General features: G+C 39.3%; 1 protein-coding gene across 1 annotated transcript in view; it reads right to left on the bottom strand.

Moving 5' to 3' along the window:
- itga1 (integrin, alpha 1) overlaps positions 1–20,714 on the bottom strand; it is a 60,578-nt gene that overhangs the window by 6,266 nt on the left and 33,598 nt on the right. The window contains exons 6-27 of the mRNA XM_026942659.3: positions 20,234–20,355; positions 18,325–18,473; positions 18,073–18,223; positions 17,016–17,190; positions 16,397–16,470; positions 15,218–15,362; positions 14,372–14,514; positions 14,065–14,208; positions 12,690–12,950; positions 12,222–12,352; positions 10,456–10,631; positions 9,928–10,064; positions 7,580–7,690; positions 4,826–4,902; positions 3,944–4,070; positions 3,394–3,474; positions 2,864–2,940; positions 2,685–2,774; positions 1,979–2,087; positions 1,497–1,610; positions 1,057–1,155; positions 23–133 (exon numbers count right to left, since the gene is read on the bottom strand). Of these exons, the coding sequence (XP_026798460.3) occupies positions 23–133; positions 1,057–1,155; positions 1,497–1,610; positions 1,979–2,087; positions 2,685–2,774; positions 2,864–2,940; positions 3,394–3,474; positions 3,944–4,070; positions 4,826–4,902; positions 7,580–7,690; positions 9,928–10,064; positions 10,456–10,631; positions 12,222–12,352; positions 12,690–12,950; positions 14,065–14,208; positions 14,372–14,514; positions 15,218–15,362; positions 16,397–16,470; positions 17,016–17,190; positions 18,073–18,223; positions 18,325–18,473; positions 20,234–20,355 (2,804 nt within the window). The remainder of the gene's footprint in view (positions 1–22; positions 134–1,056; positions 1,156–1,496; positions 1,611–1,978; positions 2,088–2,684; positions 2,775–2,863; positions 2,941–3,393; positions 3,475–3,943; positions 4,071–4,825; positions 4,903–7,579; positions 7,691–9,927; positions 10,065–10,455; positions 10,632–12,221; positions 12,353–12,689; positions 12,951–14,064; positions 14,209–14,371; positions 14,515–15,217; positions 15,363–16,396; positions 16,471–17,015; positions 17,191–18,072; positions 18,224–18,324; positions 18,474–20,233; positions 20,356–20,714) is intronic.

Genomic DNA, 20,714 nt, shown 5'->3' with positions numbered 1-20,714 from the left:
TCTATGATGAAGTGAGTCTTACGTGGATGAACGTCTGCTTCCAGACTCTGAAGGTGACGTTGACCTGGTTGAATCTGGCAGGAGGAATATCACAGCTGAACGACCTGCAGGGGTTCGCGTTCTCTTTACAGCTCTGTGTGTGTGTGTGTGTGAGAGAGAGAGAGAGGGACAGAGGAGGAAAAAGAATGAGTGAGAGAGAGAGAGTGTGGCAGAGACAATAAGAGAGACAGAGACAGAGAGAACAAGAGAGATAGAGTGAGAGAAGGTGTGCCAGAGAGAATGAGAGAGAGACAGAAGGAGAATGAGTGAGAGAGAGAACATAAGACCATGAGAGATACAGACGGACAGAGAACAAGAGACACAGAGACAGAATGAGAGATAGAGAGAGAGAAACAGAGAAAGATTGCCAGAGAGAAGGAAAGAGAGACAGAGAGAATGAGAGAGAACCAGAGACAAGGAGAATGACAGAGAGAGAGAGAACAAGAGTGAGAATGAGGGAAAAATTTACCAGTGACAGAAAGAGACAGAAAAGGAGTATGATAGAGAGACAAACAAAGACAGAGAACAGGAAACAGAGACAGAGAGAGATAGACAAAGAAACCATGTGAGAGACAGAGACAGACAACACGAGCCAGAGACAGAGAGAAAAAGAAAAGAAGTGAGTGACAGAGAGACAGAGCGAACCAGAGACAAGGAGAATGACAGCCAGGCAGACAAATCAAGAGACAGAGAGACAAACAGACAGAACAAGAGAGACAGAGACAGAGAACAAGAGATAGAGACAGAGAGTGAGAGAAACAGAGAGAACGAGACAGAACCAGAGACAAACAGGGTGATAGACAGAAAGCCAGAACCAATGAGAGTGAGACAGACAGAAAGAGAATGAGACAGAGAGAGAGAAAGAAAGAGAGAGAGTTTATGACCAAATAATTGATATATTTTTTAATATTTACTGTTTGATAGAAAAAAAAAGACAGTAGACAGAAATGCATCATACTGTCTTGCGCACACACACACACACACACACACACACACAGTGTTGAATGGTATACTCACCAACAGATAGTCACTGAGTGTCTCAGCTTTAGCTATATGGGTGAACTGTTTTGTCTGGCTGATGTTCTCAGGGTTAACGAGCGCATTACATTTGATATTCTAAAGGAGAGAGAGAGAGAGAGAGAGAGAGAGAGAGCACATAGTGAGGTGAAACTCTTACACATCCTTTTCAGACGTGACTTTCTTCACATGTCTTATATCTGAAATGGATCCTCATAAGACCTAAAACACGTCTGCGTCTCTAGCTGGCTGGACTGACGTCTGATGTCTGGACCTCTCATAATATACAAATCAGCACTTAACTTGCATCACAAGCTGTGTGGTTTCATAAGAACGTATTCTAATTATAGCAAGCCAGATTATTTTCCCGTACTTATAATAAGACAAAAGCATGTAAAGTCAAGTGTCACGTCAGCTAAAAAAAAAGAAGACACACTCACGGCTGAGGAAGTGAGGCGAGTCAGATAGAGCAGGATGTTCTTTGCCTGTGTCATGTATGGAAACGTGATGGCCAGACTGAGAGGAGGACTCTGTGTCTCTGCATCTCTCTCAATCTGTAAAACACAAGAAGAGATCACACTGGAATTCAGTCCTGATTCGAAAGGGATGTAAGGAACAAAACACTTCGGGGTGTGCTGCTAAAGGAAACTAATCAATGATGAGGTGATGTGATGTGTTACCACCTGGAAGTGCATAATTTCCTAAAAACAGCATGTCCTGTAGTGTTTTATTCCTCTTACACCACAGCAATTTGCAAACTCTTTCTAGTTACATTTAATATTGTGAAACATCCACCAAACAAGTTAGTTCCCCTTATCACTTTCGTTATAGCAACTATAAACAATCGTTTTCTTCTTCTTTTTCCCCCACAACTGTTCAAACAAAACATCCTTCTACAGGAAATCTTCAATCTTTTTCTTACCGTATAACTGATGTTCATCTCTTCTCCAATCATGCTGGTGTCGTTGATGACAGTCGGTGCTGTTTCTCCCTCCTTCAGGGTTATATGATTCTCCTTCATGCTCAGTTTCCTAAAAAAACAAAAACCACAACATAAATATAAAGGCACAGGCTCGCTGAAATTGGCCAGTTGAAGATTGGGGAAAAAAAGGTTGCCTGATCTGATGAATCGTGATTTCTGCCATGACATGCAGCTGGTCAGAATGTGGTGCCACCAGCATGAATCCATGGACCTAACTTCCCAACATGTCAGAGTGGTGGTGGTGATGTAATGGTGTGGGGAATGTTTTCTTGGCACACACTGGGCATTGTTTGAAAGCCATAGCCAGTCTGACTTCTGGTGCTGACCATGTGCATCACTTGGCCACAACACCTTGTGGAATCCATGCCATGAAGAATTAAGGCTGTTCTGCGAGGATCTTACCCAGTATTAGTATGGTGTTCCCAATGAAGTAGCTAGTTAGTATAGTTTTTTGAGTTATTAAGCTTTAGATAAAATCCATTCAATATAACCTGACCAGCACATTAGGCTTAGACCAATATTAACTAAAACAATGTTAAACAATCGTAATGTCATGTTTAGAAGAATCACAGATCCCTGAAGAACCCCACAGTGAGAACCGTGACTGTAGTGAGTTCTAACGGCATTGTGTTTAACATGCACTTACGCAGTGAAGGTCAGACTGGCTTCATATATCACCGGGATGGAGATCTGTACAAAGTTGTCCTGAAGCACCGACTTGCGCTCTTCGCTATCACTACGGCAACAGAAACAACAACAGTCGGGTTCCGAGTACAGAAAAAACACACAGCTTTTACAGATCAGGATCAGAGTAAAACATCTCACGTGGTCGCAGTGACGTTGATGATGATGTCTTTGCGAATGTGAGATGGATTGACCTCAAAGAGAATCTTGAAGACTTCCTGTGGGAGCAATAAAAGAGGAAGTTATTTTTTACTCCCTCAGTTATGAGGTGAGGAACGAAACACATGGGGGCATGCTGTTATAGGAACTTAATCAATGATGGGTGGCGTGATGGGTGGTGGAAGTTATGCACATCCCAAAGCATGTCCTGAAGTGTTTTATTCCTCTTATAACACAGCGGTTTGCCAATGATGACAATTTCTATATATTAAAAAATATACACATCTTACTTTTTTATCAGTTTACAGGTACATTTATCATTAATGTTATTGGAACATCAACATCAATCAGTTATACATTAATTAGGTTATAATGGTGTGTGAACATGATACTCAGATAGAATTCAACATCATATAAGGATTTCACACACAGCTGAACAATATCAGCTTTAAAAACTGGATTCTTCAACAGTAAGGAAAAAAAGTAAGAAATGTTGTGGATGTAAACCTTACCGATACATTGGATTTGAGGAAAGGGTATCCTACTGCACACGCAGCCTTGGTATGATTCAACTCACAGTCTTTATCTTTAGGCTACAGGAAAATAATAAATGTTAAATTGAAAACATTAAATAGGAAAATACTAAATACCACAGAAATATTGATATTCATCAAATTTAAGAGAGGCTTCAGGAATTTCAGTCCAAGAGGTTTGCAGCAATACACAGTGCACCTTCAAATCATCAGGTAAATACAGACGGGTGACAAATTAAAGGAAAAAAACAACATAAAGTGTGTTAGTAACATGTTGAGCCACCAGAGCAGCTTCAGTGATCCTCATCATAGATTCTACAAGCCCCTGGAACTTGAATGGTGCTCATCGCTTTGGGACATATCCAGAGAACTGTATCCAAAGACTCGATCCAAAGGTGCACTGAAGCTGTTCTGGCAGTTTGTGCTGGCCCCAAGATCTTACTAACACACTGTCAGTTTTTCCTTTAATTTGTCACCCAACTGTAGCTCAATTTGGCTGACAGGTTTGATCCAGACAGCTAAAACCGACCTCCACTTTGACGTAGTTGATGTTTTCCGTGGTGCTGAGTGTGACCTTGGTGTTGTACGCATTATCTCCACTATTCATGATGTTAATGCTGACATGGAACTTCTCATGGTAGGCCTTAATGACAAGGCTGGGAGTCACAACGCAAAGAAACAGGCATTAGTGAACAATTAGTGATTTATTTGGCTAGAATGGTCATTGCATATAGGCCATAATTCTATTATGTTGACGTCCTGAAACAATGACGCGTCATAGCATCCGTATTCCCATCTACAGAATGTACAGATGTCATGTTAGTAATAATAGTAGCTCCTGCATTTCTTTTTAAACAAATAAAGTCTGTTGTCATTTCATAGAATGCTGGATATCAGATGTTCAGGGTAAACTCATTTACATAAGGGGCAGGGCAGAGTGACAAAAGACATGCCCTATATCAAACTCTGGCATAAGTGAGCCACTGTGTTACATTTTTTCCTTTAAAAAAAAAAAAAAACACCTGTTTTAGCTCAATAAGTCAGTAAGTGCCATAACATGCAGATAAATGGATGTCAGATTAGTACTAATTATTTTTTTAAAATTACTAAAACTGTGTTTATTTGAAGCATTCATTTTTTTCACTTTCTGCAAACATAGAGAGATTTAAAAAAAAAAAAAAGACTGTGACTGCTAGTGACCACTAGAGGGCAAAATGAAGCAACAAGTTTAAGGTTTGTCCTGCTCAAAAAAGATAATGATAAAAAATAATGATATGATTATGTTATTATTATTATAATAATGAACACAAAGAAAATAAATGTTGGCACTCACAGTGTAGAATATTTTTAAGGCTAAAACATGGACTTTTTGCTGTCTACTCTGTTCTTCACTGCAGTTAAATGGTTTTACCTGCTGACATTCGGTGTAGCTTGGAGGTGTAAATCAGCGATGCACTTCTCATCATTTCCACAGTCTACTAAAGCAAGCTGAAAAAGAAATAAATACATAACTAGAATAAAACATGCACAAATGCATCCTCTGATAATAAATTGCCTTCTCATCAACTCTGACATATCATCTAATAAACTAATAACTGTTTAGTTTCGGGAAACGATTCTGACAAATTTACACTGCCTTGCAAAATTATTCGCCCCCTTGAACTTTTCCACTTTCTGCATTGCTAGAACCTGGAACTGAAACGGATTGAATTGGAATTATATGTCATGAATCTTCACAAAATACCAACAGGGATACCAGCTCATGCAAATCCTGGCAATTTTACATTTTTTATTTGTAAGGGTTGCAAAAGGTCACTGGGAAAACCCCGCCCCCTGAGCTCTGACATGCTAATAAGCGACTACAATACTTACGTTACTGCAATAGTTATGTTACAAAGTAGCTGCTTACACATACTCTACAAACTTGACAAGAAATATATTACATCATGCTCCCATACAGAGTATAGAAGGAGGCTTGGTCCACCCAGAGCCCACACAGAGCCCACATGGGGCCCGCCCACACAAGGCCCACCCACACGGGGCCCACCCACACCGCACAGGCCGTACGCCACTCCTGGCTACTCCAACCCCAGTCCAGCTGAACAGCAGGGAGCCTTCACACTCCACATACACACACTGCAAATCCTCTGTAAAGGTCGGATTCTAGTTGTATATTGATATATCATCTAAATACGTTGTAAAAAATGGTGTGTTTGTGGCCTCTGAGGATTGTGTACCGCCAGAATCTTATCATTCCCTATGATGTGTGGGCAAGTGCTGTTTCTGGAGGAAGGACAAGATCAACAGTGAGAGAAAAAATGGAAGAAATATGTGTGGAAGAATTGTTCTACCAGGATTCACTCTTACAACTAGTCATTGAGACAACCCTTAAAAGGAGATCTAAATGTTACCTTATCAGGGTTAAATTTCATGTTCACAATTTGACCAAAATTGGCATCAAATCTTTTACTGAACACACCAAACAACACGCTAAACAACAGCTCCTCAACTAAAATTTCAAGCAAAACTTTCTAACTTTATAACCTTACGTTCACATTAGCAAGCAAGAATTCATTTTCTGTGTACGTGTGCGACAATGCAGCAAAGTGAGGATCCGAAAAGAGATTTTGTCAATTCTATACAATTATTTATGACGCAGTCATACCCAAACAACTAGCTCGCATGATAATTCAGACCAATCCTATGACACACGTGGTCCGACGTTTTCTTCAGTTCCCCACTCACAACTTTAGCTCCCACTTTAGTTCCTGTTTGACATGCAAAAATGGAAGAAAACCTTATAACAGAGTTTCGTGCATTCTTCCCTTGTCCACATGGGTTTCCTCTGGGTTTTCTGGTTTCCTCCCATCTCCCAAAAACATGCTGTTAGGTTAATTGGCTGAGGTAAATCTAATAATGTGAATGTGAATTAGTGTGTGTATGGTGGTCTGAACTGGAGTCCCATCCACAGAGAGAGAGGAGAAGCGGTGCCAGACAATACAGCAAGTCTCCGAGATAACTCCCATTTCTTACTGATAACTTCATTAATGCTTCAGGCCAGCTGTGTGTATGTGTGTGTGTGTGTGTGAATGAAAGACATGGCACTATTAAGCCATTAAATCATTGTGACCTACTTTAAGTCACACATCCTCTTCTTGTACAGCCCAGAACTCTAAAAGCATTCACATTGCCACTTCATCTCAAACACATTCCCAATCATCAGCAAAATTTGATATCCAGTATTCCCGAGTCCCAACGGAGTTGCACAGAGAGCGTGAGAGTTTCCCAGCTCCATCAGATTCTCATTACAGCGCTGAGTGGGAGAAAAACGTTTTCTCTAAAGAGCGGAAAATCTCAGAGTACTTATGAAACACTTCGCTGAACTTCGGCTGGATCGCTCACAGCTGTTACTCACAGCGCTGGCATTCCAGGCTCAACACTAAATTAGTAACACCAGGTGAAGATAACACTAATCTCATCCAGAAACAAACTCTCCTCCTCTACCCGCCCTCAGAAAAGTGATTTTTTTATTGGTTAGCTTCTCTTGGATGGCTGATTTCAATTGTATGGTGTGATCTCACCAATGTGTGATCTCAGCAAAAGCTTTTATGCAGGGGTGGACAAATGATTAATTCATTAGCAAACCCACTTATTGTGAATATGACATTGGAAATCTCATGATCTCCATGAACACTGACTCTTCCCCTAACTCTCATAACTTTTTTTAAAAATACAAATTAAATTGTGAGAGATGCTACACACTTGTCTCAAATGCAACTAGCAGTAAACAAGCCGGCTGGCTATTTGCAATGACAGGAGCACATGGGGGTGTTTTTAAATTAGCATATTTTAGCATATTTATACATGCATTTGTAATTAGGTCAAAGGTATAGAGATGTTTCTAGACCATTTTTTGCAGTTTCTTGGGCCTCAGAGACACATGTTAAACTATGTGATTCAACATAGATCATTTTTAATGCTTGTTAGCTTTACGCCATTATACAATCATTTGCATGATAGATCTGAAACCTGCTCACAGTGCATTATTGCTATTATTAATACACACCAACATGTACCAAGTCATGCGTGGAAGTGTTTGGTACTAACACCGGCAGATATAAACCACCACCCTCTCATTAGAGTAAAAGACTTAAGTGAACATTACCGTTTTATTGAGTGATGTAGGTAACGTTCCATCCAGCACTGGGCCCCTGTCTACATCCACTAACCCAAAGTCCAGAGACACCATCAGAGGATCCCTAAAGTCCAATTTGTCCTGCAATGAAGAAAAAAAAACACCATGGCACATCTGTCAAGGTCACGACATTTCTGGCCTCATTACGTCTCAGGAAGCCTTAAATCAAGCCGTACTTATCTACAGCCAGGTCCAAAACTCTGAGTCCACTAACAAGAGCTGTAGTAATTATTGTTGAGTTACAGTTCATGCTAGGTACAAATATTTAATATTTCATCTTTTGAGCTTCAGAATCAATTATGTCAAGTACACAGCTAACAGTTTACCTGTTAGCGACGATCGCTAATTATATGATAGTTTACTAACAGCATGCTAGGGAACTTACTAAGACTAGCAAAACGCGCACGCACACACACACACACACACACACACAAAGAGAGAGAAAGAGAGAGAGAGAAAGAGAGAGAGAGAGAAAGAACACAATGGGGAGGAAAATTCTGGAGAGTGGAAGATACTGAATATCAGTTGTTTTCTTGAAGATAGCTGGAATGATACGAATAAATGTAATGTGTTCTGCAAATTTCTGGAAAGTTGCCAAGGATACACATGAACGGAGAAAGTGAAAATTTGCACCTCAGGAACTGTGACAACTTTTGGGAGGTGATGACAATGCTAGCTTCTTAGCATCAGTTAGCTACAGCTGGAAAATTAAAAATAAAGCTAGTTAGCTGGCTAAAATAAATACAGTTTTGTAATCAGGTACCTGTTTGTCTTAGCTAATTTGCTAAACTATTATATTGTGTAGTTCAAATCAGTATTTTATGCTACATCAAACTAAAACAACACTACAACACTACATCAAACTAAAACAATGAAAAAGTAAGCTACTGCTATAGTTAGCATTTGGCTAATCACATTATCAGTGAAAAACCGGGACATATTTCTGGTGAGTTTTCGCAGTTTATGATCCTAAAAAGGCGAAGGACAAGCCATGGTAAAATTTCTGAGTAAGAATTTTGTACCCTTTAGTTTCTCTTGGCTGCTTTTTTATCTATGGAAAAACACTCTGTTCTGTTTCTGAGAGGTCTGGATGTAATTTTACTGATATCTTCCCTTTGATGCCACACGCTCTGTTCTACATTAAACTTCAGGCATGGTTGCTTCTGATCTTTATATTTTGCTACCTGTTCTAAAAAAGGAACAATTCAGTTCAAGTTCAACTAAATCAACAAGATAGTGACATGAAAGCAATTAACACAATGTGCAGTGTAATGTTTTCATTTAATTCAGTGTACAGATCAGCACACACACACACACACACACCATCAAGCCAAAACTCCTTTTTGGGGAAAAACATTCAAAACAGAAGGAGAACATCTAGGGCCAAACACAACACTAGCACAGGAGCCAAGTTCAAACGATTAAGTAAACTGCCCTGGTGATGTCATACAATCAATTGTGATTAAATTGATTTTTATCCCAAAGACACCTGTGACTCAGCAAACATGGGACATTCGTGCTCTCAACAATTCGTGTATGTATGTGTGTGTTTACTATGTATGTATACACTCACCATCCACTTTACATTCATGCAATTATCCAATCAGCCAGCATAAAATCCTGCAGCTACAGGTCAAGAGCTTCAGTTAATGCTCACATCAAACATCAGAATGGGGGAAAGTGTGATCTCTGTGACTTTAAAACAGACTGGGGAAAAATGTGATCTCAGATCTCAGACTTTGACGTGGCATTGTTGTTGGTGCCAACTGAAAGGGATTTTGAAGCACAAAAATTGCTAGAGTTTACACAGAATGGTGCAAAAAACCCAAAAATATCCAGTAAAAAAACACCAGTTCTGCTGGCGAAAACGCCTTGTTGATCAGAGAGATCAGCGGAGAATGAGCAGACTGGTTCAAGCTGATAGGAAAGCTATGATAACTCAAACAACCACTCTTTACAGCCGTGTTAAGCAGAAAAGCATCTCAACAGCAGAAGATGATATCGGGTTCTACTCCTGTCAGCCAAGAACAGGAATCTGAGGCTACAGTGTGAGGCTACAAGATAAGTGTGTGTGTGTGTGTGTGTGTGTATTTGGTCATGTTTTTGTGTTTTTTTTTCTATCTTCTATATCTTTGAAATGGCCCCACAAGAAAAGGAATATCTGACACTTTTGACTTCAGGGACATTCAGCAGAACGGAAAATTCTTTTTTACAGGCATGGAGTGATAATTATGGCAATAGAAGATCCTCACAAGGATAGACGGACATGTGTGTATATGTGTGTGTCTGTGTGTGTGTATGTGGACTGATTTACTTGCCGACATGTAGAAGGAGAGTTCATTGCACAGAGAGTCTCTGATGATGACGTTCTTCTGGATTTTTCTCTCATCTGTACCATTAAATCTTCCTCTCGCAAGGGCACGCAGAGAATCAAGAGTCAGAGTGTAGTGGATCACTACACACACACACACACACACACACACACACACAGCTTTTACTATCTTTGTATCTAAACTTACACCCACCCTCAGAAACTGAAAGGAATTTTTTTTTTTAGAAAAAATGCAGCTTGTAAAAACACTGATGTGGAAATTGTGTTAATCTTTGCTGAAAGTTTATGTAAGGAAGTATTACATAATTGATATGTTGCCCTGAGGATTGTTCTAAAAAGTGTAGAAACACAATACAGTGAAAGTGAATCAGTCATAAGCTGACACACTATACACCAGAGTTTCAGCTTTTTACAGAACATGTGTGTGTGTCTTGTGTTGTATGTTATAACATATGAGAATTATGAGACCATGCAATGAGAGTCTGGAGTAGAACCGAAATGTTTAATATCTCACATGTCTTTGGGTCCTTTGGGTTCGTCTCTTTTTCGGACTTGATCTTGTATCTGAAACACACTTTGGTCTTCACACACACTGTGTTCTTGCCATGGATTTGACACGTCGACTGCTGCACGTTGATTTTGTTGGGATCGAAGCTCATCTCGGCGTGGAGAGTGGCAACATCCCGAGACCTGTGACAAAAATAATTGTACCACAATGCTGTTGAATTCTCAAATTTGATTGGACGGAAGAGGCTGATTATTATGATTTTTTAAAAAAATAAAATGTTTATATTAATGCGCTCACTCTAATAATTTAGCGTTTCTATAGTAACAGCTCATTCACAAGAACTTGTATGGCGAACACTCCACATAAAAGACTAATAATTAATGGATTATAAAATGGATGTGTTTTTATTTAGCAAATTAAAACATATAATGGCTGATGTATAAATGGTGAAGCTTTCCATAAGGAGATGTTTATTTAAAATTTATGGAAGGAGTCTCCAGTATCAGGGCTTTGAAACAGTCCGTAAGTTTTCTGCTGTGGGAAAGTCTTCAGGACTTTGGCTTTCCCGTTTCTGAGTAACATGAAAAGCTGCATTTTTTGTCTTATTAATTTCAAGAGAAAGAAAAGAAGAGAGGCTGGTGAGGGAATAACTGTTAATAGCTGATATAACGTAAGTGATAATAGGAACTTGTTTTGTGTATGTTCCTCAACATTAAATGTAACTATAAATGGATAAAACTTCTCATGGAATGTTTCTCAGCAGTTTCTCATGTAACCGTTTATGTGCAAATGTTTTTTTTTTTCTGAATCAAAAAGTAAATATTGCTCGATGCTAAACTGGTAGCTATAAGCTTTCCTTACTTAATAGCAACATTAGCCTCATAGCTCATAACTTCTCATACCATGTCTCTGCTCCAGATTTTGGACAGAACTGAATGTTCTCCATTATAGCAGGAAACCTTTATCCCATTAACAGTTCCACATTCTAACAGTGACATGCAAATGAAAATCCCAAGAGACTGGGTGGAAGATCAGCGAGAGCCAAGACAGCGGAGTTCGCTTGTATTCGCAGATCCGCTCAGCCACAGCAGATGTCAGGAGGAAGCGAGGGAGGCAGTAAGGAAAGGCACGAGGGAGGGAGGGAGGGATGGTACGAGTGGGCGACTTGGATCTCCTCTACAACTTCAGTCTATACGGCTCTGAAAAAGGAAGTGTGGCCAGGCTCTCACGTTTGCTCTTGGGAGTGAGAAATTCCTGTGCAGTTTGTGAACAAGTGGGTCTGAAGATGAGGAGTGAGAATGTGAATATTCAGCAGTGAGAGATGCTCAGGAACAACAGAGAAAAGGTGTCCTGAAGATATGCAGGTGATATTCAGAAGGTTGTGGGTTCGAGTCTCTGCTCAAGACCTTCCATTCATTTAGTAACAAAGGATTATTTGTACATGAGTACAAGAACACCTACATACAAACAAAAGATTTGTCTTATTGTAAGTGCGTATCTACTATATGTGTATATCTTGAGCTATGAGGCAAATGCAGCTGATGTACTGGAAGTCTAAAATACTTTCACACAAAATCTTTTCTCTAAATTTCTGCTTCAAAACACTTCCATTTATTTGATAAATATAGGAGCGTACTGCAAATTTACCGCTTTCATTTATCGTTAGTAAACGCGTTACGCTGGTTAGGGTCGCGGTGGTAAAATGATTCATTTGTTAAGTTAACGCACAACACCTCTATTATGGATACACACACACACACACTCACACTCACCAGTACAGCGCAGCCCCTCCGATACCTCCAATAGTGACATCTATAATCCCGTCATCATTTAAGTCCATGATTCCGTGAATGGACTGACCGAAGAACTTCATCTTCTCTCCGTCACCTCCAGCAGCTATGCGCTAACACACACACACACACACACACACACATTAATTTTACTGTTTTTATAAGACTACATAGCTACTTAACTCTATGTCTACACCTTTAACCACAGTAACCAGGAACACATCTTCACTTTTTTTTCACATAAAAGCTGTATTTTTATGACCATCTCCAAATTCTCATGTATTATTAATATTACCGTGACATTTGGTCCTCACAAAAGGCTAAAAACAGGAAATTAATACTAAATGGCCAATATATTAACTGTGACAGTATACAAATGTCATTCGGTAAAAAAAATACGTTGGCTGATTTGAACCTTTAATAGACTTCTCTCTCAGTTCCTGTCATTACCTGGACATATTTTTCTCGTATCGTGTGCTCAGTGCCGTGGTAGATGTACACTGCCCCCCGGTGGTCATTCTCCAGCGGCGACCCGATCACCACGTCGTTAAAGCCATCCAGGTTGAGGTCAGGAACAGCGGCGATGGACGTACCGAAGCGAGCGCCGCATGGCTCGTTCTTGTTCACACTCGTACAGGAAGCGTGTGAGTGCGCCGTGCAGCATGTCTGGTTTACCGGCCGCAGGGTCATCTCGTGTTCAAACATGCCCTCCTGTGGAACCAAACAACACTGCAGCTCACACACGAGTCAGAAACAAATAACACGCTTAAAAGCTTTGAATAATCAGCAATACAGAAATATAGACCAGGACTGTCAGAAGGAAATCAAATAAGGTTTGGAACACGGGTTCAGTGAAGTTATTGGCTAAATTATCATATCATTATGGCAGATATTGCCATATATTACATATTACATATACACTCAGCGTCAACTTTAACAGGAACACCCGTACACCTGCTCATTTATGCAGTTATCTAATCAGCCAATCATGTGGCAGCAGCACGATGCATAAAATCATGCAGTTACAGGTCAAGAGCTTCAGTTAATGTTCACATCAAACATCAGAATGGGGAAAAGGTGTGATCTTTGTGACTTTAACTGTGGCATGGTTGTTGGTGCCAGACGGGCTGGTTTGAGTTCAGAAACTGCTGATTTCCTGGGATTTTCTCACACAACAGTCTCTAGAGTTTTAAATAATTTTTTTAAACAAAATTTTTTAATAAAAAAAGAACAAATTACATGCGACATTATTAGACACTTATCTTTTTCTGTGGCTGAAACTCAATCGCCATTTAGTATTTAATATTTTAATATATTAATATAATTGAATTCATTAGTTAATATACTATACTTATAATTCAATTTATTCATTTTATTTATTCAATTTAACTATTGAAAAAATAATTTATTGTTTAATATAGTATATTTTTATTTTTTTTCTTAGAATATATTTACTTCAATTTATTGGGGAAAAAAAAGGCTAGATTTCTCTCATAATGTCAGTTAATGAACCAAAAACTTTTTTTAACCCATCTTTAACAAGGGTGCCAATAATTATGGAGTAAACTGTATATAGGGAATGGAAAGCCATTTGGGATTCAGCCTCAGCCTTAAGATGAGTTAAAGGTGTCAGATTGTTACAGGGATTCCAGCTAAATATCAGCCACAAGAAAACGAAATAAAATTCTGAAATGAAACATTTTGAAAAAAAAAAAAGACATTGCCTCTTTGTGATTTTTCTGAAGATTTGCTTAAGAAAATAACATACTTCGGAGAATTTGACCTCTCCCTCTCTCTCTCTCTCTCTCTCTCTCTCTCTCAGTACCGTGTTGAGCTTGTAGACGTAGACCTGTCCCTGCTCGTCTCTCTCAGGCCCCATGAACATGGGAGCTCCCACCAGCAGGAGGTCTGTGTATGAGTCTCCGTCCACGTCCAGCGTTTGGAGGACGCTGCCAAAGTACGAGCCGATCTGACACACACAAACAGATCGAGACAACATGGAGATTTAAAAGATGTCCATTTATTCAAATGTAAATGTACTTTATTCACTATATACTATAGTATTAAAGCACACTATGGTGCATATTGATCACATTTTTTCAACTGTATCGGGATTATTCAAAGAAGGGCACCTGTTCTCCTTCGAGGTTCTGCATGACCGTGACCTTCTCCCCGTTGAAGCGGTACACAATAACTCGGCCAGTGTGGTTGTATCTGGGAGCTCCGGTGATGTAGAGAACTCCAGAGGGTGTGTATGCCGACTGCACATCGTAACCTTTATCCCAAGATTACAACACATTATTTATTAAAGAAAAACATGTACTTTTTATTCATTTATGGTTATGTTGTCAAACATCTCAGATAAAATATTTCTTCTAACACATAATGAAGATTTCTGCATGAAACCTTCCATGTGGGCGGAGCTTTGGATCTGTCATTTATCTCTCTGTGAAAGGAATATCGGTCCATTTTATTGCAGCCTCACATTCCACTTGTGACACTATAATTAATGTAAAACAGCTGGAGTGTAATTTGCTATAATCCACTTGAAGGCTTAAACTTTTATTACGTAGGCGGTGTGTGGTGGTGTAAGCTAAACTGAGCCAAAAGTTTTCCCCCTCACTGATGCGCTATTATTATATTCCTAACTCCTCTCCTTTTCAGTTCAACCCCACGGACACGTCTGACTCTGAGGAAGCTCCTTAAAAGGGGATGTGTAGAGAGCAGTGGAATTTTCTTTCTCTCGGGAAAGTGTTTATGGGAACACAGTGGAGTGTTTAGACTGCGACCGAAGCCCTGTTTCTGTGCTTGTGTGAGGAATTGTCAGGAAGAATACGACATGTGCCCTTTATTTATTTACACGCTCCATCCAGAAGGCTCATGGTGGAATGGAAGGGGACGACACATGGCGGTACGAGATGGAAGATGTTTCTGCAGGTGCCGTATATAAAACGCTGGTGTTTCAGTTTAGTACGTACCCACGTATCCGGCCATGCCTTGGTACCTCTCTACTAGAGGGTTGTGAAAGATGTTGTTTTTGGGCACTACAAACTGATTACCCGACTGCATGACGACGGTGCCGTTCCAATCGTACGCTCCCACTGCGCCCAGCATCACACCTGCCTAGAGATAATAAGCGATATCAATAATAATAAAAAAATATATGAAAGTGTATATGCACATCATAGTGAATATGAAAAGTTCCCTACTCTTTATGCTCTGTATAAAGAGACATCACAAAATGTAAATAACACCTTCTATATTCAGTGTAATGCATAACAAGCCACTCTGTAGATCAGGGGGTTTTCAAGGGGTTCTTCATTTACAAATGGGGTTTATGAGAGAAACTCATACTCAACAGAGTTTGTTTGCTAATATATTTAAATGTTTCTGGGAGCCACATTCAAGTAAGTTACATTTAACTGAAGAGATGGAGAGTGTATGTACTATTTTAGTCATTTTCACTATCCTACCTGAGCTTAGGAGTTCGGCAATAAAAAGGAAAAAAATCTCGGTCCATCTACCACCACTAGTTCCCTTTGGTGGACTCGTTGGACCACCAAATGTAACCTCTGTGTGTTCGAGCTAAAAGTGGGAACAAACCATGAACGCCGCCATGTTTGTCTTTTGTTAGCTGCTAGCCAGCTTACTGTGATCATTGATGTACATTTACCACCTCAAAACAGCGAACAGTTTTGTCAACTAGTATATTCATGATTCATGATTCAAGATTCAATGACTCCTTTAAAGCCAAGAAGTGCTACTTTGTTTACTGTTGATGGTGTGAACAGCCATATTAATTTGACATCACTGGCTGAACTCAGACCATCCTGACTTCAAGAGAAAGAATTCCGAATTGAGGGGGCATTTGCGTTGGTTTTTCCTAGTCCGAGGTCAGAAATTACGAGTTACAACCTTTAATCGAACACACTTACTGTAGACCAAGGGTCTTCAATCTTATCCGTAAAGGACCGGTGTTGCTGCGGGCTTTCATGACAGCCAAATTGGAGCCACACTTGATACTTGATTGGAGACTAAGATGAGCTGATTAAACAAGTGAAATCAGGTCCTTTGTGGATAAGATTGAAGACCCTTGCTGTAGACATTTCCGTAAATAAAACATTCACTCTGGATGTTTAGGAGAGAATGGGGCTTACTTTAGACGTGTGAGCGCTGAAGCCTGACTGGGACATCTCCATTTCAAAAGACGACGTGTGATTCCCAGACGTAGCTGTTCAGCAATACAAAGCACAGTCAGAATGGTGTCTGTTATATTATCTTATGTATATGTCAAGTAAACGTCAATGAGAATCAGTTGAAAGCCTTAAAATTCATCGCATCAGCATAACAATGGCACACAACATAGTCGTAACGTTACAATTGTAACAGTAATTTTTTTAGTTCCACTAATTTACTTTAACATAGCTGTAAAATGTCATTCTGAAAATATTTTTCAATAATATTTGCTCGGAAAGTTTGTTCTGACTTAGCTAATTAGTGAACCAGCTAGCAACAGTCGTGTAGTAACTTTAGCTACATAGCTCAATTAGCATCACCAGTGAATGTCACTCGAGAATGGATTGTTACCACTATAGTTAACATTTTCTTAAAATACTGTTAAAACTTTTTCCAGCGCTCATAGCTTACTAATATTCTCACATCCCCGCAAGTTCACTGGCAAGTCTTTTGTATTCTTGATATAGAGAAACAGGAAGTGGTGTCTAATGAGAGATTCTGGTTTCATTACGATATGTAACGTAAGAAAGTCTTCGTTACCTTCTAATGCAAAGATTTTGCTCCCTAGAGCATCGACGATGGTGATCAGTGCCCGCTCGTCTTCCACGTTGAAGAAATGATCGTCTGTTTTATTGCTCGCAATGGACTTGATTTGTTCAATGAATTTATTCACTTCCTCTTTGCTTTTATTTTGTCGGTTATAATCACCAAGAACCTGTGATTGAACAAAAACTGAATGTCAGTTCTACATTAGTGGATCCCACTGTTTATCCAAGTATGAGCTGAGACTGGGGAAACAATACTCTACATTTATCCATTTACAATCTTTTTATTGTATGTTAAATCAACAGAAAACAGGATTTTCTTTCACATTGTACATTATAAGCCTTTGCAGAGTGACAGAGAGGTAACATTAGCTCAGCTCAACATTTCTTTGGTATTTAAAGGGCAAATAGCTGTGCAGCTAGTGCTATTTTCAAAGTAATTTTTCATTATACAAATAGAACGTGTGCAGCTGAATGAAACTGTCTTTGTCTTCAGTTTCAACATGTGTACTGGAGGACCACTGAGACTTTGTGATTTTTGTAACAGAAAGTAAATTAGGCCCCATTAAAAGGAGGATAGAAACTAATACGTGTGAAAAAAACATTTAGACTCATAGGGTAATATTTTTAAATACGCTTTATTACAGCTGTTCTTGGACTAAAAACCTGTATCTGAAATCTGTTTTCAATTGTACTGTACGTTTTTTTTAGTTTGATTTACAAGGTAGAACAACAAAAGACAGACAAGAAAGTATACAGGGTAATATAAAAAACAAAATATAAACCAATTATTTAGAATAAGCGATATACAGGTACATGTCTGAGATATGGTACATTTAGAAAGACATACTCAGTTATGGCATTTTTGCAGCATTTTGTTTTGTTTTGTTTCATTTGTCCCAAATCCCTAAATGTAATTATTATTAGAGGGGTAAAACATGGTGCCTAAGACAAACATTAAATGTCGATTGGACAGGCAGCATTACAAAATGGCCGACACAAATCACAAGTCTTTAATAAACTTTCAAACCAAAATGAGCTAAGATACTCACAGCGATGGCGAACCTCTCGATCCCATCCTCCTCACAGTCTTTGACGACGTCTTTCAGTCTGTAGTCATCATGTGACTCTCCATCTGTAACAATCACCATGACTTTCTTGACCCCTGGTCTGGCTCCTCGCTCCACAGTGAACGCCTCTTTCCTGTTAATGGAGAACTGATCAGTTAATCGATTAACAGTAACACACATACTCTTCTAATACAAATCATTAACTCGTCTCTAACTCCTTCACCCAACACACACCTCGCTGTATCGATTCCCAGCGCTGTCATGGTTTTTAAGCCCTGTCTCTGTTTGATCCCAGCTGCGTTTTTAACCAGGTCTTCTGTGTTAGAGAACTGGCTGAGGTTAAAAACATGGCCGACGTCATCTCCGTATGACACAATGCCCACCTGAAGAGGGAATTAACAAAAAGCGTGAGTCAAAAACCCCACAAATGTCTACATAATATTACCATTTATACCTTGATTCTGATTGGTTAGAAGATTCATCTTCTATAACAGCAGCTCTAGCAATAATGCAGCTCCAAATCACAGGTTAATATTAATGAACTCATTCTAATATGTTACTGAAACTCATTCACAGTGACTGAAATGCTGGCCGCTCTGTATAAACTAAACACAACAAAAATTGTATATGTATGGAAGGAGTCTGCAGTGTCAGTGCTTTGTCTGTAAGTCAGTAAGTTTTCTGCCATGGGAAAGTCTTCAAAAGAGGGGAGGTTGTGCTTTGCAGCTTTTCAGTAACATGAAAAGCTGTGCTTTTTTTTTTTTTGTCTTATTAACTTCCAGAAAGAGGCTGGTGATAGAATGGCTATTTATAGCTGCTATACTATAAGTGAGAACAGGAACTGACCTGGTTTTGTGGATGTTTCAATATGAAATGTAACTATAAATGGATAAAAAATTATGATGTGCCATTCAATAGTAAATAAAAAACTGTAATCGTTGACAAATTGCTGTGGTATAAGAGGAATAAAACACTTTGGGGCAGGGTGTTATAGGAAATGAATTAACTTTTATTCCATGTGTTTTATTCCTTACATACGGATTAGATAATATACCTATTTACGATCAACATAAACACACACAGTGTCCCGGTCAACACAATGCACAGAGAAGTGATTCATTCAACATGATGTCATCCATTAAAAAGGAAAATGCGGTCTTCCTCAGTTTCCAGTGCCACGTTCAGGAAAACTCTCCACTTTCTCCAGAGCGAGGCTCTGTGTAAAGGAATTTCCTGAAACGGTTTTAATAAGACATCGCGGGAAAAACCGCACTGAGGCTGCATGAGTGATTAACACTGAGGTAGGAGATCATCTGGAATTAGAAACCGGGGTGGAACAGTGGCATGACTTTACCATTTCATCTAAGCTAATCTCATTAAAACAATGCTATCACAGGCCGGGAAAGTGACGACAGTTTGTAGCTGCAGTAACGTAAGTGATAACAGGAACTAACTTGTATATGGTACAAGGTATATACGGTATAAGAGGAATAAAATACCTCACAAGATGGTGCATTGTCTCTGTCCATACTGACCAATATGTTGGAAGGTTTTGTTCTGTTTAAAACCAATTTTGTCTAATATCAAGCCACTTTCCAAATTATTTTTCATCTCGCACATCAAATTCATTTTCCTGTCCCAACACATGTACAGAGATCATCTCTGTGGTTCTCGCCTACACTACAGGGTGCTCCAAAAGTCTCCATACATAGGGGAAATTAACACTGTTTTAGCAAAGTATCTTCCAAATTTTTTTTTTTTTTTCAGATAGCCTTTAAGAATGCCTTTGACAAAGGAAGAACGTATTGAAATCATTCTCATGTCTGGATCAGGAAGCTGTTGCAGGGTTGCGATGGACTTGAACAGGAAACGTGGCAAGTACATCAAACACGACACTGTTGCAAAACCTATTAACAAATTCAACAAGATTGGAAGTGTTGCGGATCAACTGAGAAGTGGACGTCCAGGAGCATCCACTGACGAAGGCACAGCTAATGTGGTGCTGGAAAACATAGTCCCCTGTGTATGGAGACTTTTGGGACACCCTGTATATGTACATATAACACTCCAAGGTTTCTGTATAGTTAGAATAAAGCTGTGTACTCAAAGTGAGGAAAAACTATATAGTGAGCAGAAATCTCACCCTGGCTGGAGGGATTTCGATCTTTTTGAGAAACTTGACCAGAAATTCTGTGATGTGTTTCCAAGGGAAAATGCTGTTGGATCCATCCAGCACGATGACGATGTCCATGTCCTGCTTACAGTCTGGAAAAAAAAATGGCAGCAAGGACACAAGGTGAAACATGAGCAACAAATAAAATGTGTCACAATGTTTTTAGATGTTGTGCTATAATATAAAGTATAAAGCATGATTTCATAACATATCTCACACTACTTCTGTCTTCATGGGTCTTAATGAATGGACTTTTCCCCCTACTGGACAAATCTGTACATTTCGCTTGTTAATACACGTAAAGTGTATAAAGTTCTAATGTTTTGCCGTCGTTGCTATGGCGATGTGAACAATCTCTCAACTGATAAATCGATGCACTGTAGTCCAGCCAAAATGAGATCTTTCAAAATGTGAACGAAAAGCGGTACATCAGAGAAAAAAAGAGGATATC

The sequence above is a fragment of the Pangasianodon hypophthalmus genome, chromosome 17, assembly GCF_027358585.1.
Source record: "Pangasianodon hypophthalmus isolate fPanHyp1 chromosome 17, fPanHyp1.pri, whole genome shotgun sequence".
In the NCBI taxonomy this organism is placed as follows: domain Eukaryota; kingdom Metazoa; phylum Chordata; class Actinopteri; order Siluriformes; family Pangasiidae; genus Pangasianodon; species Pangasianodon hypophthalmus.
Note: the sequence above shows the minus strand (reverse complement) of the source record. Positions and strands in the feature narration are given on the sequence as shown.